The sequence below is a fragment of the Chiloscyllium plagiosum genome, chromosome 39, assembly GCF_004010195.1.
Source record: "Chiloscyllium plagiosum isolate BGI_BamShark_2017 chromosome 39, ASM401019v2, whole genome shotgun sequence".
NCBI lineage: Eukaryota > Metazoa > Chordata > Chondrichthyes > Orectolobiformes > Hemiscylliidae > Chiloscyllium > Chiloscyllium plagiosum.
The window spans coordinates 9874346-9900105 of NC_057748.1; the positions used below are offsets into that span (position 1 = coordinate 9874346).

Below are 25760 nucleotides of genomic sequence, written 5' to 3' on the forward strand. Positions count from 1 at the left end.
CATGGATAGGGTAAATAGGCAAAGTCTTTTCCCTGGAGCTGGGGAGTCCAGAACTAGATGGCATAGGTTTAGGGTGAGAGGGGAAAGATATAAAAGAGATCTATAGGGCAACGTTTCCACACCGAGGATGGTACGTGTATGGAATGAGCTGCCAGAGGAAGTGGTGGAGGCTGGTACAATTGCAACATTTAAAAGACATTTGGATGGGTATATGAATAGGAAGGGTTTGGAGGGATATGGGCCAGGTGCTGGCAGGTGGGACTAGATTGGCTTGGGATACCTGGTCAGCATGGATGGGTTGGACCGAAGGGTCTGTTTCCGTGCTGTACATCTCTATGACTCTATGGTCACCGCCCGGCATTTGTGTGCCTTGAGTGCTACTTATTTTGCCACAATCTTGAATTTTTTTTTTAATGAGCAAGGTTGGTGATTCAAGAGAATGAAAGTCAATCTTTATTCCCTATTGGGTATTTTAGTCAGGGCAGCACTCTGAAGATACATCTTTAATTCCTGAAAGTTCCAAACCATTCCTGGAGAGTTGGTGACCCTTGCTGCACAGTGTAAAGAAATTCACTGGGAAGTTTCTATTCCAATCACTAGATAGTGATTCCCATTGGAAACAGGTGTGTGGGCTTCAAGGTGGGATTGGGATTTACTGCAAAGTTGATCATGTTCCTCCATGTCTAAACGCCGTTGTGATGCTGGGTATTGGTTGGGGTTCTCAGGGAGTGTCCTTGAACAATGGCCAGGCTAGAAAATGGAGGGGGTTAGTGCAGGAGGGATTGTAAAAAAGGTTCTATTTTTACACTCTTCAACCCTTCCCGCATCCACTACATTTATATTACACCTTCAAAGTTGTTAAACTCCCAAAGACTAATAAGGGTGAATGATATTGATTTGTAAACTTAACAGTTTGTGTTGTTCTATCTCACAGCTGTAGCCATCCAGCTCCAAGTCTTTTTTGATGTCAACACACACATACACGTATACACACACACACAGACACACAGGCGCACACATACACACAGTCACACAGGCACAGGCACACTCACACAGACGCACGCATATACACACACTGTCGCACACACAGGCACACTCAACACATGGCATGTACACACACACACACAGTTACAAACACAGGCAAGCACCTACACACACAGTCACAAACACACACACACAAACATACAGTCACACACACACAAACACTGTAACAAACACACACAGATACATTCACATAGATGCACGTACATACACACCCACACGCGCACACACAGTCACACACTGTCACACATATACACAGTTACTCACAGACACACACACGCGGACACACAGATGGACAGATCTCATGTCACAAACACAAACAGACACATCCAGACACTCTCAGACTCACATACACACACACACTCACACAGAGTCATATAAACACCTAGACTCTCACACAGACACACCCACACCCATTCTTACCTTCCACTCGATTTCTCCATTAAATAGCTGGCTTTTGGCAATATCCACTCGGCTCCATGCCACTGCCAGTTTTAGCTCATCGAGGTAACTCTGGGCATCAATTCTCTCCTTCTTACAGGCTGTGAAGACACAGAGAGCTGGGTTCAATATCTGAGGAACCCCTTGACAAGTCTCCCCCACCCCCACCCCCAGCCATTGTACACCCCAAACACACTACTCCAAGAGTTAGTCCTGGCAGTGATCGATAGTGGGAGAAATTAACCTGGGAATGATCCGTAAATACAACCATCAGTTCTTGGGATAGTCTAAAATAGACAGTTCAGACCCAAGGAGGATCAGTCCTGTGGAGGGTCAGTCATGACGAGAGTTAGAACCAAGGAGGGTCAGTCCTGAAGAGAGTTAGTCCCAATGAGGTTCAGTCCTGAGGAAGATCTGTCCTGAGAGTAGTCAGTCCTGAGGAGGGCTAGTACTGTGGTTGATCACTTTTGGCAATAGTCAGTATGGAGATTAGCCATTGCTAGGAATAAAAACAGTGAGACTGAGCAGTGCCAGCACAGAGCAGTGCCAGAATTGAGCAGTGCCAGGTTTGGATAATGCCAAGACTGAGCAGTGCTGGATTGAGCAGTGTAAAGATTGGGCCATGCCAGGACTGGGCAGTGCCAAGTTTGGATAATGCTGGGACTGGGCAGCGCTGGGATTGAATAGTGTTGGGGTTGGGCAGTGCGGACTGAGCAGTGTCGGGATTGGGCAGTGCTGGGACTGAGTAGCATCGGGATTGGGCAGTGCCGGGACTGGGCAGCGCCGGGTTTGAGTAATGCCGAAACTGAGCAGGCCGGAACAGGACAGTGTCAGGATTGGGCAGTGACGGGTTTGGATAATGCTGGGATTTTGGGCAGTACTGATTTTTGGGCAGTGCCACATTTGGATAATGCCAGGATTTTGGACAGTGCCGTGATTGGACAGTGCTGGAACTGGGCAGTGCCGGGTTTGGATAATGCCTGGATTTTGGGCAGTGCTGGGATTGGGCAATGCCATACTGGATAGCGCTGAGATTGGGGAGTGCTGGAACTGGGCAGTGCCAGGTTTGGATAATGCCAGCAATAGGCAGTGCCAGGATTGGGTCGTGTTGGGTTTGGGCAGTGCCAGATTTGGATAATACTGGGATTTTGGGCAGTGCCGAGATTTTGGGCATTGCCGGGATTTGGCAGTGCCAGGTTTGGGCAGTGCCAGATTTCGATAATAGCGGGATTTTGGGCAGTGCCGGGATTTTGGGCAATGCCAGGACTGAACTGTGCCAGGACTGGGCAGTGCTGGGATTGAACAGAACTGGGACTGGGCAGTGCCAGGTTTGGGCAGTGCCAGGACTGAGATTGGGCAGTGCTGGGATTGAACAGGACTGGGACTGGAAAGTACCGGAATGAACCTTTTATCTACTGCTGGCATTGTAACAATGTTCAGGTAAAGACTTAAATGATATTCTCCTCCATAAAAGAATGACTGATTTGCATCCCTACAGCATCTTCCAGAACTCCAGGTTATCCCAAAGCACATTCCAGCCAATGGTGTATTTTTGCAATTTAATCTCTATTGCAATCCAGGAGACATAGCGATCAGTTGACGCGCAACAAGCTCCCACAAACAGTGATGTGATAATCACCAGATAATTTCAATGATGTTGGCTGAGGGATAAATATCACCCAATCTGTGTGAAGTTTGCATGTTCTCCCTGTGTCTGTGAATTCCCACAGTCCAAAGATGTGCAGGTTAGGCGGATTGGCCAGACTAAAGTGTTCATGATAGAACTTCTACAATTTTCGTCAGAACAATGCTATATCTTTCACACTCATCCACAAGGACAGGCAGGGCTATGTTTTGATATCACATCCAAATGATGGCACCTCCCAACAGTGCAGCACCACCCCAGCTTCCACCTCCATTTAGTGTTTAGATAGAGTCATGGAGTTGTACAATACGGATACAGATCCTTCGGTCCAATCACTCCATGTTGACCATGTTCCCAAACTAAACTAGTCCTGCCTGTCTATATTTGGCCCATATCCCTCCAAATGTTTCCCATTCATATTCTTTTCCAAAAGTCATTTAAACGTTTAACTGTACCCGCATCTATCACCTCCTCAGGCGATTCATTCCACACCTTAACCACTCTCTTGTGTAAGAAAGTTGCCCCTCGTGTCCTCTTTTAATCTTTCCCCTCTCACCTTAAAAATATGCCCCCTAGTTTTGAACTCCCCCCACCCATCATTCACCTTATCTATGCCCCTCATGATTTTATAAACATCTATAAGGTCACCCCTCAAACTCCTACACACAAGTGAAGAAAGTCCCAGCCTCTCCTTATAACTGAAGCCCTCCATTCCTGGTAACATCCTGGTAAATCCTTTCTGAACCCTCTCCAGTTTATTGAAATCCTTCCTATGACAGGGTGACCAGAACTGCACACAGTACTCTAGAAGAGGTCTCACTGATGTCCTGCACAACCTTAACAAGACATCCCAACTCCTCTACTCAAAAATCTGAGCAATAACATGTTCTTAACCACCCTGTCCACCTGTGACACAAATCTCAAAGAATTACCGTATATACTTGTGCATAGGTCGAATTTTAAAGATGGTTTTTTTAAAGCTGAAATTAGGGGTTGACTAATACATGGGCACAAGTTTTGAAGGGCAATAATTCATGCTGCACTTTTTAACGATATTAACTTTTGGATGTATAGTGAACGAAGTGTGTTAAGTCGGCGAAACTGAGGACTGCAGATGCTGGAGATTAGAGTCGAGAGTGGGTCCCGGGTCCAACCTCGAGTGACTGTTTGTGTGGAGTTTACACATTCTCCCAGTGTCTGCGTGGGTTTCCTCCCACAGTCCAAAGATGTGCAGGTCAGGTGAATTAGCCATGCTTAAATTGTTAATTAGGTGCATTACTCAGAGGGAAAATGGGTTTGGGTGGGTTACTCTTCGGAGGGTCGGTGTGGACCTGTAGGGCCGAAGGGCCTGTTTTCACACTGTAGGGAATCTAATCTAATCTAAAGGTCAGGCAGCATCCTAGGAGAAGAGTTGATGATTCGGGCAAAAGCCCTTCATCAGTAAGTGCGTTAAGTACTAATAGACTTCATCCCGGTCTGAATGAATGAATGAATCAAAACGTGCTGCTGTAAATTAAGTGTGGTAAATAGAGTTATGAATAGTGATGCGCTATAGTAAAAAAAAGAGCAATGAATAGAGTTACCTATAAGAATGAATGCGATTTAATGCGATATAGTAGGGTTGACTTATACACGAGATATCTGGAAAATACAAGATATTTTGGCCAAATATAAGGGGTTTACTTATACATGAGATTGACCTATACATGAGTATATACAGTATACCCTAGGTCTGGAGTTGGCCTTGAGCCCAGGCACTTCAGGCTCAGAGCCAATGGTGCTACCAACTGAACCATGAAAGGCCAGAGCAAACGTAGACTGGACCTTAGGCTTTGCTGCTGGGTCAGTTTTAATCTTGTCAGGGTGCCAGATACTGAACTCTAATTGACCTCAATGACCCCGCTGGAGGGCAGAGTATAAAGCAGGCCAGGGATCCGAGGCCTCTCCTATCCATCACCTTCGAATGTCTGTGTCAGCTGAGGACAGAATCCTTCAAACAGTGACTCCCGGGATGAGGGTATTAACCAATGGACAAAGGTTGTGCTTTTAGGAGAAAAATATGTCTTCGCCCACAGAGCGGGGAGCCTGTGGAATTCTCTGGAAAGTGGTCGGGGCCAAAACACTTAATGTTCTTAGGATGAGTTAGATACAGTTCTTAGGGCCAAAGGGCAGCAGGTGGATTGGCCATGGGAAATGAAGGGTCACAGGGGTCAAGTAGAGGGGCAGGTCTGAGTGGGAAGTTATTTGGAGGATCAGTGTGAACTCGATGGGCTGAATGGCCTCTTTCTGCAGTGTAGGAATTCTATAATTCTAAGGGCACTGGGAGAAAGTGGGAATGGGGTACTGTGCTCGATGATCAGCCATTGATCATATGGAATGATGAAACAGGTTCAAAGGGCCAAATAGCCTCCTCCAGCTCCTATATTTCTATCCATTGGAAGTTCAAAGAACCAAAACGTGACTTGACTGAAACATCCAAGATCCTGAGGGGTAAAAGGCAAGAGGATGTTTCCACTTGCGGAAGAGATTAGAGCTAGGGGACACACCTAGATGTCTCGCTCTGAAGATGGAGATGTAGGGATTTTGTTTCTCTCTGAGAGGTTCATACGTCTGTGGGATTCCCTGCCCTGGAAAGCAATGGGACACATGACCATTGAATACCTTTAAGGGAAATGTAGATAGGCTCTTGATGGGCAAAGGAGTCAAAGGGGATTGTGGGAGGTAAAAGTGAAGCCACAATCAAATCAGCCATGATCTTATCCAATGGCAGAGCAGGCTCGTGGGGCTGAATTCACATGTGCAAGTGATGCCTTTCAGAGTCGAATAGATTACTGCATTGTGTTGGCTCACAGGCCATAGAAGTCAGCTCCATCCTAGTCGGGTATACGCCATGAAGCTGAAGGGAGGGAGCAGGCCAGGGATTGTTAACAATTTGTTCTGCTTGGACGTTACCTTTGAAGAGTGCCTTCAAAATCATTGTATCGAATTCTTCCGTCCCATCCAGATCTGCCCTATAGACAGTTATTAAGTGCTTGTTTTGAAAAATCCTCTCCACCTACAAGTAAACGTGTGAGAACATGTAAACATTGTGCGGCCAGTAAGGTGAAGAGTAATTAAATATTACTGATTGGCAACCATCAGCACCCAAACATGGCTGACTAAAACAAGAAGGGAAGAAAGAGGGAGAGAGAAAAAAACAGAGAGAGAAATGGAGAGACAAAAAGAAATGTGCTCAGTAGTAGTATCCATATCTCTGAATAGGAGCACAGAACCCCTATAGTGCAGAAAAAGACCATTCAGCCCATCAAGCCCACACCAACCATCCCAGGCCACCCACCCAGACCCAACCCCACATTTCCCACAGCTAATCACCCAACCTGCAGATGCCCGGACACTTTAGTGGCCAATCCACCAAACCTGCACATCTTTGGACTGTGGGAAGACACAGACGCAGGTGGAACATGCAAAGTTCACACAGACAGTCACCCGAGTGCAATCGAACCCAGATCCCTGGTCCTGTGAGGCAGCAGTGCTAACCACTGAGTCACCATGCCACCCAATTGTGGGTCCATAGAGCCATAGGGGACTTCGGTACTTATACCCTTTTGCAGCACTAACAGAGCACTATATTTTCAGGGGAGATGATGGCATTGTAGGGCTATCCCTAGTTTATTAATCCAGAGAGTCAGGCAATGTCCTGCAGAGTTAGGTTTGAACTTAAATGGTGGGATTTGAATTTATTTAAAAATCTGGAATTGAGAGTCTAATGATGACCAGAAGACAGTTGCCAATTGCTGGGGGAAACCCATCTGTTTCACTAATGCCCTTTAGGGAAGGGAACTGCTATTTGTACATTGTCCAGCCTCCAGGTGACACCAGGCACTATGTGGCTGACTCTTAACTGCAATTAGGGATGGAGTATAAACCCGCAATTCCACATCCTGTGAATGAATCAAATAAAAAAGGTGCTAGCTTTGAATATCAGAGGCTCTGCTGTCCCCTCAGGTGAATGTGAAAATTTTGAAAAGGAGCGTGGTATGTATTCAATGGTCTTGGCCAATATTTATCCCTCAATCGACATTTGAAAAAAGTCTATGGAAGTATCTGGTTATTCTCACATTGTTGTTTGTGGGAGCTTACTGTGAGCAAATTGGTGGCCACATTTCCTTCACTCCAACAGAGATAATATCAGAAACAAGAATAGAAGTTGCTGGAGAAACTCAGCAGGACTGGCAGCATCTGCAAGAAGAAAGCACAGTTAACGTCAGGAGACTCTTCCTCAGAAGCGTGACCCAAAACGTTAACTCTGCTTTCTCTCTCCACAGATGTGGCCAGTTCTACTGTGTTTCCTATCCCCAGCATCCGCAGTTCCATGATTTATTTTAGTGATGATAGGTGTGACATGATTCGGGAATTTATGAGGTTGGGACAAGTGGTGGGTGAATGCAAGATGGACTGTCCCCCACCCCATTCTTGCAAGGTGCTAACAGATCTTTCAAGCCCACTCAAGAGAGGGCTTAATGTGTCGTGTGAAAGCCAGTGTCTCTGACAATGCTGCTCTCCCTCAGTACTGAGTATCAGGCTAGCTCATGTGCTCATGTCTCCGATTGAGGATCCTGAGAATAACTGTGACCCAGAAGGTGGCACGGTGGCTCAGTGCTGTTGCCTCACAGCGCCAGGGACCTGGGTTCGATTCCAGCCTCGGGCGACTGTCTGTGTGGAGTTTGCATATTCTCCCTATGTCCGTGTGGGTTTCCTCACACAATCCAAAGATGTGCAGGTTAGGGTGAATTGGCCATGCTAAATTGCAGATAGTGTTCAGGGATGTGTATGTTAGGAGCATTAGTAAAGCAGTTGGGTAGGGGAATGGGTTAGGGTGCATTACTGTTTGAAGGGTCGGTGTGGACTTGTTGGGCCAAATGGCCTATTTCAACACTGTAGGGATTCTATGATAGGAAGAGCTGTTAACCCAGCTCAGGCCTTAGAGGTATTTAACGTTTCTGTTCTCTCCTCAGCCCACATCAGCTCCCTCACTTCTCCGTACACTCACCAGCTCGACCAGCCTCTGGATGTCTTCGGAAGGGAAATGCTTTTGGATCTGCACTTCCACTTCCTTCTTCAGGGTTTCCGGCGTGAAGGATTCCACTATGACCTCAGCCAAGATGTCCGCCAGCCCTCCCGTCCCCGACAGGATGAGCCATGGGATGTTGTTTGTCGTAGCTTTGTAAATTCTCTAAAAAAACCCAGGAATGAACAGCACAGGTTAAAACTGCTCGCCCCACACAGATCCCTGAGCAATGGCTCAATTTGGGGGTCATGACCTTTAAGGCAGCAATGGCTGAATTTGAGGGTCACAACCTCTGAGGCAGTGATAGCTCAATTTGGGGGTCACGACCTCTGAGACAGCGATGGCTCAATTTGGGGGTCATGACCCCTGACGCAGTGATAGCTGAATTTGAGGGTCACAGTCTCTGAGGCAACAATGGCTCAATTTGGGGGTCATGACCCCTGAGGCAGATGTCCAGCTCTCACCCGATGTGTGGAAAAGCACATCCAATTTAGATCCTCGTGTTTTTATGTCATGTTGGGGTTGGATCTCTGAGGTCGGATTCCAGCTTCAGAAATGTCAAGGTGTAGCTAGATGACCTTTAAGGACTCTGAGAATCAAACACTTTGCTTCACCCTGCCCCCACCCACCCACCCACAGACCTCACAACAGTGCCCCACACCCCCATCCACTCCATTTTCCTACCAGTCGGAGGGAATAAAAACAAAAATAGTCATCCTAGGAAGCAGAAGTTCTGCTCTTGTAGAAGCTCCGTTGTGAAGTTACAAGGTGATTTGGACCAGGGTGTAATCATTCACACATTTTACTGGTTTATAGCCATTGTGGGGTCATGGCAAATTTCAAATCTTGCAACACAGGGTCATGGTGGGGAAGAAAATATATGCATCCATTATAAATTAGGTGACCTTATCAGGATCCCTCGAAGAAAGCATATCTCAGTCATCGTCACTCGATGATGAATGACTTCAATGAAGACAATTGAAGCAGGAGTAGATCTTTAGCCCTTCAAGCCATTCAGTATGATCATGGCTGATCATCCAACTCAGTATCCTGCTCCTGCTTCTCGACCCCTTCCCTTTGATATTTCTAGTCCCAAGAACTGCATCCTTCTTAGAAACATTCAATATTTTGGCCTTAACCGCTTTCAGTAGCAGAGAATTCCACAGGCTCCCCATTCTCTGGGTAAAGACATTTCTCCTCATCACCTTTAAGGAGGGGATCTCCTTAAAAAGGAGGTCATTGCTCGGGCCATTGGGAACGGGACACCTTCCAGTTATTGGGACAGGTCTGATTATTTGACCTTTGCCACCAACGAGATACCGTTAGTCCCTGCTGGAAGTGCCCAGTCACTGTGGAGAGAAGGCCTCACTGCCCACCATACATTCAGATAGAATGGCCTCAATCGACTGCTCACCTCCAGCATGTTGGGCCCCCCTTGGATCAGCATGCACAGCACAGGAATCTCAATGCTTCCTCTCCCTGCAGGCAAGGAACAGAGTTAAAGCACAATCCTCAATGTTAATGTGAGTGTTTGTCAGTTTGTTTGTGCCTGAGTGCCTCTCTGTACATTGGTCGGTGCACTCTTCTACATCAGAACATAAGAGATAAGAGGCAATGGGGAGGCTATGGCGTAATGGCTTTACCACTTGGCTGTTAATCCTGAGACCCAGGTAACACTCCGGGGATCGATTCCCACCACGGCAGGGTAGAATTTGAATTCGACAAATATCTGGAATTAAAGGTTTAATGGCGACTGTGAATCCATTGTTGATCATCAGGAAAAACCCATCTGGTTCACTGATGCCCTTTAGGGAGGGAATCTGCCATCCTCACCTGGTCTGGCTTACATGTGACTCCAGACCCAGAGCAACAGGGTTGACTCTTAACTGTCACTTGGGAAATTAGGGAGGGGTTAATAAATACTGGCCGAGGCAGTGATGCCCTCATCCTGTAGATGAATTTTTAAAAAAGCAACAGTAGGCCTTTCAGCCTTTTAGCCTGCTCCACCATTCAACAGAACATGGCTGATCTGACTGTGGGCTTAACTACACCTTCCCCCGCAGCACCCTTTTCCTGTAACCTTTGACTGCCTTGTCAATTAAAAATCTAACTCAGCTTTGAGCAAACCCAACAATCCACCCTCCCACTGTTCTGTAAAAGAGAATTCCAGGGATTAGCAACCTTCTACAAGAGGCATTTCATAGAGTCATATAACACAAGCGAGACCTTTCGACACCAACCCCATCCACGCTCACTCCACCTTCTTACATCTGACCCATAGCCTTGACTGTTACGATATTTCAAGTTCTCATCCAAAGACTGTGAGGTTTCCTACCTCAACTCCAGTCCCAGGAACCGCATTCCAGACACCCCCACCATCCTCTGGGTGAAAAAAGCCTTTTCTTAAATTCCCTCTAAACCTCTCGCCTCTCACCTTCCCATTCCCTACTTACACAGAACATGCATTGTTGTCAAATTTGACAGAAACGCACTCTCCTGGCTCACTCCCAATGTAACCGCTGGGGTGGCACAGTGGCTCAGTGGTTAGCACTGCTGCCTCACAGTGCCAGGGACCCGGGTTCAATTCCTGCCTTGGGCAACTGTCTGAGTGGAGTTTTCACATTCTCCCAGTGTCTGCGTGGGTTTCCTCCCACAATCCAAAGATGTGCAGGTCAGGTGAATTGGCCGTGCTAAATTGCCCATAGTGTTAGCTGCATCAGTCAGGGGGAATGGGTCTGGGCGTGTTACTCTTCAGAGGGTCGGTGTGGACTTGTTGGGCCGAAGGGCCTGTTTCCATACCATAAGAAATTTAATCTAATCTAACCCTTTCACCTTTCACTTGGGTGGGTTTTCTTTGGGTGCTCCGGTTTCCTCCCACAATCTAAAATATATGTGGGTTAGGTGAATTGGTCATAATAAATTGCCCATTGTGTTCAGGGATGTGTAGAGCAGGTGCATTAGTAAGGGGGAAATCTAGCGCAATAGGGTAGGGGAATGGGTCCGGGTGGGTTACACTTTGATGGGTCAGTGTGGACTTGGGCCAAATGGCCTGTTTCCACACTGTAGGGGATTCTATGTTTTTTGGGGTTGAAGGAGATGTTTGTGGGGGAGCAAAGACCAGACCAATGTCTCATGGTGGGTAATAACTGAAAACTAATCATAGTGACTCTCCCGAACTGTTTTAAACAAGGGGACATTGGGTCAAGAACACTCTATAGGCTTGATGCCAGTCAGGACAAAGCAGCCTGCTGTTCTGGTAATACACACCTCCGATTCCTGTCCTCTGTGTCAATATATGTTGCTCCAATTGTGCTTGGAACTGAATTTCTCCTCCCATCCGATTGTTCGTGCCATCGTCCACCAGCAGGAAGGCAGAGTAATTATCATCCAGCGTGTGCTCTTCCTCTTTGTCACTACTTATTGTGTACTCAACAGGGAAGGAGCCCTGACCAAATGCAAACAGGCAAGTAAGAATCAAATCTGGGCCTGCAGACGCATGCCTCTCACACACATTGTTACACATACTTTCACACACACATACACTTTCACACAGGCACACACTCACAACATATATTTTATTTTAGATTATTTTAGGTTATTTTATTTTAGATTCGGAATAGTCTTCGGCACAACATTGTGGGCCGAAGGGCCTGTTTTGTGCTGTGCTTTTCTAAGTTCTGTGTTCATATTCACACTCACACAGACACACACAAGCACGGACATACGCACAAATTCTCCCTAAATAAAATTACAGGGAATCCCTCGTTTACGAACGTCTGATTTATGAATATTCATACTTACAATCGCAATCCCCTTCCAGGAGTGTAATGTTAAAGATCTGGCAAGCATTTCCTGTACTTACGAGTAGCTATTTTATATTGTCCTGCATTGTGTTCCAACTTGCATACAACTCAACTTGCAAACATGGTCAGGAACAGAACCTGCTTGGAACCCAGGGACTGCCGGCATACAAATAACTTTGCTGAAATATGCACATTTAAACAAACATACAGATGCACACATACATAGATGCAAGACCCACATGCATAAGTACAGATACACAATAGGGCGGCACGGTGGCACAGTGGTTAGCACTGCTGCCTCACAGCGCCAGAGACCCGGGTTCAATTCCCGCCTCAGGCGACTCTCTGTGTGGAGTTTGCACATTCTCCCCGTGTCTGCGTGGGTTTCCTCCGGGTGCTCCGGTTTCCTCCCACACTCCAAAAATGTGCAGGTTAGGTGAATTGGCCACGCTAAATTGCCTGTAGTGTTAGGTGCAGGGGTAAATGTAGGGGAATGGGTCTGGGTGGGTGCGCTTCGGCGGGTCGGTGTGGACTTGTTGGGCCGAAGGGCCTGTTTCCACACTGTAAGTAATCTAAGTAATCTAATCTAATCTAATCTAATAGTGATAAAAGCTTGATAATAATGGCTCTTTAGTAAAGCAACTTTAAACATAGAACATTGGACCCCAACAGTGAGGTCCTCAATCCTCTCCCCTCCCAACTTATCCCTATAATCCTGCATTTCCCATGGATAATTCACCCAACCTACACACCTACGGACTGTGGAAGGAAACCAGGAGCAGCTAGAAACTGTAATGTCTTTGAATGCACATACGATAAAAGCAGAACCAGAAATCAGAAACCATCAAGTATAATTGTTAGTATTTATTAAATCATTTAGCAGCGACTGGGACATCAGATTGAAAGAGCTATGATCAGGGTTGTTGTTAAGTTGGCGCTTAGAAATTACATCAAAATCTGTCAATGCTGCATTTAATGTTCCACTTACAATTTGACTCTGTGTGCGCAAGTGGTAATTGTTGTTTAAATTTGTATAATATTTCATAATCAGTCTGTACACAGTGCTGATATTTATACAAGAATTCATTACACACTTAAAAAAGTGCACTCTCTCACTGACGCGCACACTCACATACACACACACTTGTACAACACACATTCATGCATACACACACAATCTTATTCTAACATGTGTCATGTGTAGTCCTTATATTTGCATTTGTACGTGAGTCTCACAAGGCAATTCACAGCCACCACTAACTCTGTTGAGAAGAAGGTGGTGGTGACTTGCTGCAGTCTGTGTGGTTTGGGTACATCCAAAGTATTCTCTCTTGCAGTTTGATAGCATTGCCAGTCTTACTGCATCATTTCAAAGGGCAGAGAAGAATTACCCACATTGCTGTGGGTCGAGAGTCACATGAAGGTCAGTTCAGGTAAGGATGGGAGATTTCCTTTCCTAAAGGGATATGGGGGAACCAGATTTTTTTTACAACAATCTTGTATTTTTTCTAGAATCCCTACAGCATGGAAACAGGCCCTTCGGCCCAACAAGTCTCCACCGACCCTCCGAAGAGTAACCCACCCAGACTCCTACATTTGCGCCCAACCTACACATCCCTGAACATTCTGGACAATTTAGCCTGGCCAACTCACCTAACCTGCACATCTTTGGACTTTGGCAGGAAACCAGAGCAAACCCGCACAGGCAAGGGGAGATCGTGCAAACTCCACACAGACAGTTGCCAAGGCTGCAATCAAACCTGGGTCCCAGGCGTTGTGAGGCAGCAGTGCTAACCACTGAGGCACCGTGCCGCCCTAGATTGGAGATTCATGGTTGTTGTCCGGATTTATGACTTGAATCTAATTACTCAGGTGTTGTTAGGAATTGAACCCATGCCTCCAAGTAATTAAGCCAGACGTTCAGCTTATGAGTCTAGAACATTCCAATTCAGCTACTGTGTCCCCAGTAGACACTAATGATGATCATATACCATCCTGCCAAGAATATCCCATTTGACTGGGATGAGGAGACTTTCTTTCTCTCTTTATTCTGTGTAATTATCTTTCCCAAAGAGTAGTAGAGTCAGGGTCCTCGAGTCTGAGTTAGGTAGATTTTTGATCAAATGAAGTTATATGAATCGGGCATAAAAGTGGCTTGAGACCACAATCTGATAAGATATGGCATTATTGAAAGGCAGACCAAGTCCCTAACCCAATAGCAGTCCAATGGGCTATACGGCCTTCCCCTCCTCCATGTTCTTATATATAAGCATATGCAGTCACCCCGACTCTTACAAAGCCCCCTACTCTGCCAATCTTACCTTGGGGTTCACCAGACGCTCTTTCTCGTATACTATTCCCCACGGTGCTATCCCCATGGCAACCACCTTGGCAGTTGACCGTGTGTTTGCTGTAGCATGGTCACGCACCGCCTGACCAACGTACTTGCCAATGCCAACTTGCAGTCCACTCGTCATAATCCATGCTCCTGTGAGAAGGATCAACATGAACATGATAAACCTGATACCTGGGAGGTTCAGTGAGTGACGGTTATCAGCGGTGGTGCGGAGGACAGTAGATTTCAATAACAACAAGGGTTTGTTCTGAGAGTGTTCATAAGAGCAAAGGGAATTGGATGTACATGTGCATTAAAGATGCAAGACAGGTTGAGAGAGTGATTAACAGTGTCCTCTGCACTCATGTGGGCACAGCATTATAGAAAAGGCTTGAATGCAATGGACAGACTGCTGAAGCGATTCACAAGTTTGGTTCCAGGGATGAGAAACTTCAGTTATGAGGACAGTTACAAGGTTGAAGAATTTGAGACTCTTCTCCTTGGGGAGAAGAGATGGAGTGGAGGTGCCACTGTTGGGCTGGGGTGGACAACGTCAGAAATCACATGACAGCAGGTTATAGTCTGACAGGTTTATTTGAAATCACAAGTTTTCAGAGCACTGCTCCTTAATCAAAAGGTGAAAGAAGAGATGGAGAGGAGATTTGAGAGGGGTTTTCAAAATCCTGAGCAGGTTGGAGAGAGGGTGCAACAGTTCGTGCTCAGAGAAATGGGTAAACTCAACAACTTTTGATCAAAGGTTGAAACTTTGCAATTGCAGCTGTTTCTATAACTTGTGAAACATAGAGGGACCGTGGTTTTCATTTGAATTATGAGCCATGGTGATATTAGAAAGGGATCATATTGGTCACCCCTCATATCTATGATTGGCTGTCCTTTCCATAATTGTTAATGCAAGGGAAAATCATAGAGTGTACAATCGGGGGTCAAGAGATTTAATCATTTATTTTCCTCATCTTAGAGCATTGCAGTGATAACACTGGATTATTGAGGTTCAACACATTTATTTACAAGAGTGTTAAAATATCCCTGTAATACAAAATACCTGCTTCGAATTGCATCTGGTTTCTATTTTGTTTGAAGTCAATGACCAGACATAACCAATCAAGCACAGTGAGCATAGATCAATTACCAGACTCATGTAATCAAACACAGGTCAATTAAACCATTGAACACCACACCTGGTCTTGAAAGTTATTAGCAAAAAAGAACAAAAATGGAAGATAAGGAAACAGTGAGATGTCGTAATCTGGAACCCGCTGTCCAAAAGATTTGGTCGTAAGTTCCAAAACAGAATCAGATCAGAACTTAATCAGAATTGTCACTCTCTGGGGAAAGAGCAAAGGGGCATGCGACTATTTGGATGGTGTCAGAGAGCTAGTTCAGGCACAGTGGGCTGAATGGCCTCCTAATGATCTCTGTCTTTTACTTTTAATCTTTTAATTTCTTCCCTAATAAAATTTACTTTGAAGATAATCTTCATTAATCTAAAAAATACCACACCTGGTTCAATGCTGCCCATTTTCCACCACCATATAAAGTAAAAATTAACTCCCTTATGTAATTTGAAGAATAAAGTGGTCAAGGTCAAAACATTGTATGATTTCAAGGATCTAATGTAGCACCTGGGACTTAAGGGATTTAAGGGATCAAGGGTATGGATTGAAAAGTCAGTTGATTAGATGATCAACCATGATCATAATGAATGACTGAGCAGGCTTGAAGGGCTTTCATTTAAAGAATACCTGGATGAACTTTAACAATTGTACATCCCTGTTTGGCGTAAGAGTCAAAAAAGGAAGGTGGCTCAACCATGGTTAATGAGGGAAATCAGGAATCATGTTAAATCCAAACAAGAGGCATATAAATTGGCCTGAAAAAGCAGCAAACCTAAGGATTGGGAAAAATTTTAAAATCAACAGAAGAGGGCAAAGGGTTTAATTCGGAAATGGAAAACAAAATATGAAAGTAAGCTTGCAGAAAACATAAAAACTGACTGCAAAAGTTTCTATAGATATGTGAAGGGAAAAAGACTGGTGAAGACAAACGTAAGTCCCTTGCAGGTGAATTCATAATGAACAACAAAAAGATGGCAGAACTTTTGGATCTGTCTTCACTAAGGAGGACCCCAATAACCTTCAGGAAAAGCTCGGGACAGAGGGTCAAACATGAAGGAGGAACTGGAGGAAATCCTTATTAGTCAGGAAATGGTATTGGGGAAATTGATGGGATTAAAACCCGAAATGTCCCCAGGGCCTGGGGCTCTGCATCCCAGAGTACTTAAGGAGGAGGCCTTAGAAATAGTGGACACATTGTTGCTCATTTTCCAGTACTCTGTAGATCCTGGAAGAGTTCCAATGGACTGGAGGGTAGCTAATGTAACTCCACTCTTTAAAAAAGGGAGAGAGAAAAATGGAGACTTATAGGCCAGTTAGCCTGACATCGGTGGTGGGGAAAATGCTGGAATCAATCATTAAGGGTGTAAATAACTGAACATTTGGAAAACAGCGACAGAAAGAGTCCTAGTCAGCATGGATTCACTAAAGGGAAATCATGCTTGACAAATCTTCTGGAACTCTTTGAGGATACGACCAGTAAAGTAAACAATGATCAATCAATAGATATTGTGTATCTGGACTTTCCAAAGGCTTTTGACAAGGCACCACACAAGAGATTAGTAAGGAAAATTAAAGCTCATGGTATCGGAGATAATGAATTGATGTGATTGAGAACTCATTGGCGGACAGGAAGCAGAGAATTGGAATAAACAGGTCCTTTTCAGAGTGGCAGGTAGTGATGTGTGGGGCGCCGCAAGGTTCAGTGCTGGGACCCAAGTTTTCACAATATACATTATGGTTTGGACGAAGGAATTGAATGCCATTATCGCCGAATTTGCAGGTGACACTAAGCTGGGTAGCATTGTGTGCTGTGAGGAGGTTGATAAGAGGCTGCAGGGTGACTTGGACAGACTGGCTGAGTGGGCAAATAGTTGGCAAGTGCAATATTATGTGGATAAATGTGCAGTTATCCATTTTGGTTGCAAAAACAGGACAGCAGATTATTATCAAAATGGTGGCAATTTGGGAAAAGGTGAGCTGCAATGAGACCTGGGTGTCATGGTGGAACAGTCGCTGAAGGCTGGTATGCAGGTGCAGCTGGTGGGTGGATGTCAAACTGGAACATGGTCACTGAAAGTTGGCATGCAGGTGCAGCAGGCAGTGAGGAAAACTAATGTTCAAAGTTTGTGCGAAGATTTGTAGCTCGGGTACTCGTTGTTGTGGTTCTGTTCGCCGAGCTGGAAGTTTTTGTTGCAAACGTTTCGTCCCCTGGCTAGGCGACATCATCAGTGCTTGGGAGCCTCCTGTGAAGCGCTTCTTTGATGTTTCCTCCGGTGTTTATAGTGGTCTGTCCCTGCCGCTTCCGGTTGTCAGTTTCAGCTGTCCGCTGTAGTGGTTGGTATATTGGGTCCAGGTCGATGTGTTTGTTTCTTCCTGTTTGTCCTATATAGTGTTTTGTGCAGTCCTTGCATGGTATTTTGTACACTACATTAGTTTTGCTCATGTTGGGTATCGGGTCCTTCGTTCTGGTGAGTTGTTGTCTGAGCGTGGCTGTTGGTTTGTGTGCCGTTATGAGTCCTAGGGGTCGCAGTAGTCTGGCTGTCAGTTCCGTGATGCTGCTGATGTATGGTAGTGTGGCTAGTCCTTTTGGTTGTGGTATGTCCTCGTTCCGTGGTCTTTCTCTTAGGCATCTGTTGTTGAAGTTGCGCGGGTATCCGTTTTTGGTGAATACCTTGTATAGGTGTTCCTCTTCTTCTTTTTGCATTTCTGGTGTACTGCAGTGTGTTGTGGCCCTTTTGAATAGTGTCCTGATGCAGCTTCGTTTGTGTGTGTTGGGGTGGTTACTTTCATAGTTTAGGACTTGGTCTGTGTGTGTGGCTTTCCTGTATACCCTTGTAGTGAATTCTCTGTTCGGTGTTCTCTGTACCATCACGTCTAGGAATGGGAGTTGGCTATCCTTTTCTTCTTCTCTCGTGAATCGGATTCCTGTGAGTGTGGCGTGGATGTTCCGGTTTCTTTTTTTCTATTTCCGTGTTTTTAATGATTACAAAGGTGTCATCCACGTATCTGAACCAGTGTTTGGGTTGAATTTGCGGTAAGACTGCTCTGACCTTTGCTTTACTGCTTCTGCTATGAGTCCCGAGATTGGTGATCCCATGGGTGTTCCGTTGATTTGTTCGTATATCTGGTTGTTGAATGTGAAGTGTGTTGTGAGGCACAAGTCCAATAGTTTAAGTATGCCGTCTTTGTTGATAGGTTCAGCGTCCTGTTTTCTGTTCTGTATGTCCAGTAGGTTGGCTATTGTTTCTCTGGCTAGGGTTTTGTCAATCGAAGTGAACAGTGCCGTCACGTCGAATGATATCATGACAGCTGAAACTGACAACCGGAAGCGGCAGGGACAGACCACAATAAACACCGGAGGAAACATCAAAGAAGCGCTTCGCAGGAGGCTCCCAAGCACTGATGATGTCGTCTAGCCAGGGGACGAAACGTTTGCAACAAAAACTTCCAGCTCGGCGAACAGAACCACAACAGGAAATCTAATGGCATGCTGGCCTTCATAATGAAAGGATTTGAGTATCGGAGTAGGGATGTCTTGCTGCAGTTATACAGGGCCTTGGTGAGGCCTCACCTTGAGTATGTGTGCAGTTTTAGTCTCCCAGTCTGAGGAAGGACATTCTTGCTATTGAGGGAGCTCAGTGGAGGGTCACCAGACTGATTCCCCAGAATGGCAGGACTGACATACGGGGAAAGGCTGGGTCGACTGGACTTACATTCGCTGGAATTGAGAAGAATATGGGAAGATCTCATAGAAACATACAAAATCCTGACGGGACTGGACAGGTTAGATGCAGGAAGAATGTTCCCGACAATGAGGAAGTCCATAACTAGGGGTCACAGCCAAAGAATAAAGGTGGCCATGATGTGGAGATGTTGGACTTGGATTGACTAAGTTAAAAATCACACAACACCAGGTTATAGCCCAGCAGGTACATTTGGAAGTACAAGCTATCGGAGTGCTGTTTCTTCATCAGGTGACTAGCTACCTGACTAAATAGCAACACTCCGTAAGCTTGTAGTTCCAAATGCAACTGTTGGACTATAACCTGGTGGTGTGTGATTTTTAACTAAGAATAAAGGGTAAGCCATTCAGGACTGAGATGAGGAAGAACATCTTCAATCAGGAAGCTGTGAACCTGTGGAATTCTCTCCCACAGGAAACTGTTTGGGGCCAGTTTGTTAGATATATTCAAAAGGGAGAAGGGCATGGTCCCCCGGAGCTAAAGGGATCAAGAAGTATGGGGAGAAAGGGAGAGTGGGATACTGAGACTGCATGATCAGCCATGGTCATATTGAATGGGGGTGCAGCATTGAGGGGCTGAATGGCCTACTCCTGCACCTATTTTCCATGTTTCTAAAGTATACAGAAAAAGGACATGCTGAAAGTACTCAGTAGAACTGGCAGAGTCTGTGGGGAGAGAGGAAAAGGGTTAATTTCTTCAGATTTGAAGAGTCGTGTTGGATTTGAAATGCTGACACACTGTCTGTCCACGGATACTGCCTGACACACCGAGTACTCCCAGCATTTCCAGCTTTAATTCCAGATTTCCGACACTTTAATGTAAATGCAGACGAAAGTCGTGCCCCACTTGTTACCCAGGGGTTTGGGCGGGGGAGGGGGGGATGTTGGGATGTGGGGAACCTCACCTGTACTCTGTGCAGCTTTGACCAGCCCCCGGCGGAGAATGTCCTTCAGCCAGGTCTTCATCTTTAAGCTCCGTTCCCCCCCGACAACGGACACCACCAGGTTGGGAGGCGGGATCCCCCAGAACTGGGTGATCAGGGTGTAGACGATGGCGGGTTCAGTGTCTGAAGACAGTCGGACAAACTGTCAAAGGGAAGAAACTGCATTTATGTGGCACCGTTCACCAAGCGCTTTGCAGCCAATCAAGCGCAGCTGCCGCCGTAACGGAGTCGATCTGACTTGCACACAGTAAGATCCCACAAACATGGCCAGGTCAGCTGTTTGTGAGGTTAGTTAGTTGTCCGCGACTGGGCAACTCCCCTGGTCTTTAAAATAATGCCGTCAGATTTTTTAGAAATCTTCCCGAGCTGGGAGGTAGAGCTGAGGTTTAATACCTCACCCAAAAGGCAGCACGTGTTCGCAATCAGCAGAGATCTCTACACTCAAGCCAAATTTGAACCTCGGTCTTTCTAACACCCTTGCCTTTGTTTACTGACTGATGGATGTGGTTGCCATTAACGTGAACACTTTAGTCCCCTGATGTTTTGAGACTCTCTCTCTCTCTCTCTCTCTGTTTGTGAAGCATTGAAGAGGGCACTGGATGCTAATGGTGTGCAGGGTTTGGGGAAATTGGCACCAGGCAATACAGCCAGTGCAGACACAAAGGGCTGAATGGCCTCCTTCTCTACCATAATAATTCTGTGACACAAACCCACACTGCTAGCAACGGACAGAATTGTTCATAGAATCCCTCCTGTGCAGAATTAGGCCATTTGGTCCATCAAGTCCACACTGACCTTCCAAAGAGCATCCACCTCGGCCCACCCCTCTATCCTATTCCCATGCTCCCCACAGCAAATCCACCTAACCTACACATCTTTGGACTGTGGGAGGAAACCGGAGCACACAGAGGAAACTCGCACAGAGACGAGAAGAGTGTGCAAACTCCACACAGACAGTCGCCCGAGGCTGGAATCGAGGCCGCAGTGCTAACCACTGAGCCACAATGCCATCCCAGGCTATGGTGTTGTAATAGTGGAAAAAATGGCTTCTCAGAGGGAGGATTGGCAGGACAATGGGGAAAGTGAATATGGAGAGTTGAGTTACTCAGAGCGACTCTCAAAAGAGACAGCGCAGCCACCATGGACTGCGTCTTCCTCTGTATGGTAAGATTCTGCAATGCTGCTGGTTATTTTCATTAATTTGGGGAGAGCTACTGAGAGGATTTCTTATCCCTAACCTTTGGAATAAGCCCATGCTACTCCCACCTGCAATATTTGACTCAAGGAACAATGGTTTTGCAAAAGGGATAGAAGCAGCCAGAAAGGACTCTTGCGGCACAGTGGCAGTTTTGATCTAACTGGCTGACCATTAATCACAGAATCACGGAGTTGTTACTAAGCTACTCGGCCCGACATATCTGCGCTGAAATGAGACAACACAGAAGGAGGTTATTTGGCCCATCTTGCCCATACTGACCCAAAGACACCCAGCCACTCTTTCTAACCCTGTACTCGGCCCATAGCCCTGCAGCATTCAGCACTTAAGGTGCAGATCCAGGTACTTTTGAAAAGATGTTAGCGTCTCTGCCTCCACCATCAACTCAGGCAATAAATTCCAGGCACCCACCACACTCAGGCTTCCTTCACATCCCCTCTAATCCTGCTGCCATTTCGCTTGAATCCATGACCCTTGGTTTTCGAACTTCCTGCCAAAGGAAACAGCTTCCTCCTGTTTCCTCTATCTCCACCCTCACACTTTTGTCTACCCCGATAAGACCATAAGACCATAAGATATAGGAGCGGAAGTAAGGCCATTCGGCCTATCGAGTCCACTCCGCCATTCAATCGTGGCTGATGGGCATTTCAACTCCACTTACCTACATTCTCCCTGTAGCCCTTAATTCCTTGTGACATCAAGAATTTATCAATTTCTGCCTTGAAGACATTTAGCGTCCCAGCCTCCACTGCACTCTGCGGCAATGAATTCCACAGGCCCACCACTCTCTGGCTGAAGAAATGTCTCCACATTTCTGTTCTGAATTTACTCCCTCTAATTCTAAGGCTGTGTCCATGGGTCCTAGTCTCCTCGCCTAACGGAAACAATTTCCTAGTGTCACCCATCAGCCTTCTCTTTTTTAAGGAAAGTAACCGCAGCCTCTCCGATCTCTCCTTGTAGCTACAATTCTCCCACCCTGGCAACATTCTGGTAAATCCTCCCTGCACTCTCTCCAGAGCAAGCACGTCCGTGCTGGAACATGGTGACCAGAACTGCACACAATACTCCAGTTCTGGCCTCACCAGTGTCTGCTACAGTTTAAAAACCGAAAGAACTGTGGATGCTGTAAATCAGAAACAAAAACAGAAGTTGCTGGAAAAGCTCGGCAGGTCGGGCAGCAACTGTGGAGAGAAATCGGAGTTAGCATTTCAGGTCCGGTGGGAACTGAGTTGTAAGGAAGAGTGGCGAAAGTGAGGACTGCAGATGCTGGAAATGCACAGCAGGTCTGATTAGATGAGATTCCCTACAGTGTGGAAACAGGCCCTTCAGCCCAACAAGTCCATACCGACCCTCCGAAGAGTAATCCACCCAGACCCATTCCCCTCCTCCCTACTAATGCACCTAACACTATGGGCAATTTAGCATAGCCAATTCACCCTGACCTGCACATCTTTGGATTGTGGGAGGAAATAGGAGCACCCAGAGGAAACCCACACAGACACGGGGAGAATGTGCAAACTCCACACAGACAGTCGCCTGAGGCTGGAATCAAACCCAGGTCCCTGGCGTTGTGAGGCAGCCACTGAGTCACCATGCCAACCCTTCAGGCAGGAGTCCTTCATCAGGTACCCTGCCTGAAATGTTGATTTTCCTGCACTTCGGATGCTACCTGACCTGCTGTGCTTTTCCAGCACCACTCTAATCCTGACTCTAAGGAAGAGTGACCCGCCCCGAAACGTTAACTCTGATTCCTCTGACACATTTCATCCCTATGTCCCCATTTTACCTCATTATCCAAATGACCATTTTGAAACAGTGCGATTCTCTCTTTTCCCTCTAAGCTTGCACACTCTTTCTTTTTAACTAATCGTTCAACATTGACTGGAGTGTTTTGATTGAACCTGCCTCCACCACACCTCCAGGCAGAGCGTACCTGATTAAATTACTCGCCATGTGAGAAAGGTTTCTCTCACGCTGCGTTTAATTCTTTTCCGAATGGTTTGCACCCCCGTTTCCAATCCTTGTCCAAGCAAGAACAGCTTCTCCCTATCTACTCCATCCAGACCTCTCATGATTTTGCAAACAAATCTCTTCTTAGCCCTCTCTTATCCAAGGGGAACATTCCCGCTTTATTCAGTCTTGTTTCTTATCTGGAGGTTCTCATTCCAGGAATCATCCTCATAAGCAATTAGCCTGAAGGATTGGAAGTTTCTGCCTGGCAAAGAGTGCCTGACCATAACAAGTGACCCTTGCTGCAGTCAGAAGGTTTTAGGATTTAGGGAATGAAATTTAAGTTGAGATCCCAGTGCGGTTCTAAGGGAGTGCTGCACTATTAGAGGTTTTTCTTTCAAATTACTCTTTCACAGGATGTGGGTGTCAAGGAAAGGTTCGTAATTTTTACCCACCCCCCTGTTGCCCTTAAAAGGAATGGCTTACCAGACCATTATAGAGTCGTTAGTCTGGAGTGACATCTAGAGAGTCAAAAAGTGTGGTGCTGGAAAAACACAGCTGGTCAGGCAGCATCCGAGGAGCAGGAGAGTCAACGTTCCTGATATGCCCGAAACATCGACTCTCCTGCTCCTCGGATGCTGCCTGGCCTGCTGTGCTTTTCCAGTGCCACACTTTTTGACTCTTATCTCCAGCATCTGCAGTCCTCCCTTTCTCCTGGAGTATTGTCTAATCAAGATTAGGGAAGGATAGCAGACTTGCCTCCCTCGATAGCCTTAGTCAATCAGATGGTTTTTGTTTGGTAACAGTGATGATAGGGCATGGTCCCTCTTACTAAAAACATCTCTCAGCACCTGATTGTGTTGGTGTGATTGGGTTTGAACCCTTACCTCTAGGGGAATTAGCCCAGGATACCTGTCCAGTGACATTACCAACCCCAGCATCTGAGGCCCTATTGCAGCTAGACATTAAAGATCAAGCAGAGCTATTTGGAAGGAGAGCTGGGAACTCCTGCTGGGGGTGGATAGCTCTTTCAATGAGGACAAGACGGGCTGAACGGTCTCCTTCTGTGCTACCATTTGACTGATGATTCGGGGCCACCTTCACTGAGAGGTGCACCGCTGGGTTCACGAGTGGATGTGAAGGCCCACTCGCTCCTACCTTGCCTTGCCTCCTGCCTTTCCTGAAAAACTCCACGTCGCCAAACGCATCGGTCGGCTCCTCCGTCGTGTGATCAACCGCGTTCCACCTGCTGACCACAGCAGCCCCGAAGTTGTCCTCCATTGCCACCTGGTTGTGGCAAGTCTTGGGATAGCCACATTGGCAGAGCTGGTGTTTGCTAAAGAGAGTGAGGGATATTAGCCAAACTGATCAACTGAGAGACAAAGAGGAACTTTGGGTTTCCTACACTCCTCAAATTCTGGCTTCTCATCCCGTTCTAATTTCCTTCATCCCTTGGCAGTTCTCTATGTCTTTTGCTGTCTGAAGCTCTAAAGATTCTTCTCCCTAAACCTCTCCACCTCCCTCTCTCCTCCTCAAGGAATTTCTTAAAATCTATCTCTTTAACAAAAAGTTTAATACTTGGGGCAGAAGCAGACTATTTGACCCTTCAAGATTAGAGTGATGCTGGAAAAGCACAGCAGGTCAGGCAGCATCTGAGGAGCAGGAGAGTCGACATTTCAAGCAAAAGCCCTTCATCAGGAATCCTGATGAAGGGCTTTTGCACGAAACGTCGATGTTCCTGCTCCTTGGATGCTGCCTGACCTGCTGTGCTTTTCCAGCACCACTCTAATATAGACTCTAATCTCCAGCATCTGCAATACCCACCTCTTGACCCTTCAAGCCTGCTCTTCCATTCAATAAGATCACAAATGATCTGACTGTGGCCTCAACTCTACTTCCGTTTCTCTCCCCATAACCCTTGACTCCTTTCTCAATCTAAAATCTGTCCAACTCAGCTTTGTATATAGTCAGTGACCCAACCCAACTGCATTGGGGAAGAAGATCCCACTGACTAATGATCTTCTGAGGTAAAGACATTCTCCTCACCCAAGTGTCAAATGGAAGACCCCAAATGGTGTCCCTTTGTCCTAGACTCCCTCCACAAGTGGAAACATCTTCTCAGCGTTCACCTTGTCAAGTCCCGCAGAATCTCATCCATTTAAACTCCAATAGGTACAGCCTCAACTGTTCCTCATAAGCTAACCCCTGCATCCCAGAATTCCTACATTGGGGGAAGCAGGCCATTTGGCCCATCGATTCCATACTGACCCTCCAAAGAGCTTCCCACTACCCCCTTATCCTATCCCTGCATTTCCCATGGCTGACCCACCTAGCCTGCACATCTCTGGACACTATTGGGCAATTTAGCATGGCCATTCCACCTGACCTGCATGTCCTTGGACTGTGGGACGAAGCTGGAGGACACTCACACCGACACAG

At 46.3% G+C, this 25760-nt stretch overlaps 1 protein-coding gene across 1 annotated transcript in view; it reads right to left on the reverse strand.

Annotated features, from left to right (window-relative positions):
• trpm4a (transient receptor potential cation channel, subfamily M, member 4a) overlaps positions 1-25760 on the reverse strand; it is a 90055-nt gene that overhangs the window by 45620 nt on the left and 18675 nt on the right. The window contains exons 3-10 of the mRNA XM_043679710.1: positions 24480-24657; positions 20117-20297; positions 14320-14486; positions 11463-11640; positions 9610-9674; positions 8178-8360; positions 6080-6182; positions 1465-1583 (exon numbers count right to left, since the gene is read on the reverse strand). Coding sequence (XP_043535645.1) covers positions 1465-1583; positions 6080-6182; positions 8178-8360; positions 9610-9674; positions 11463-11640; positions 14320-14486; positions 20117-20297; positions 24480-24657 — 1174 coding nt within the window. The remainder of the gene's footprint in view (positions 1-1464; positions 1584-6079; positions 6183-8177; positions 8361-9609; positions 9675-11462; positions 11641-14319; positions 14487-20116; positions 20298-24479; positions 24658-25760) is intronic.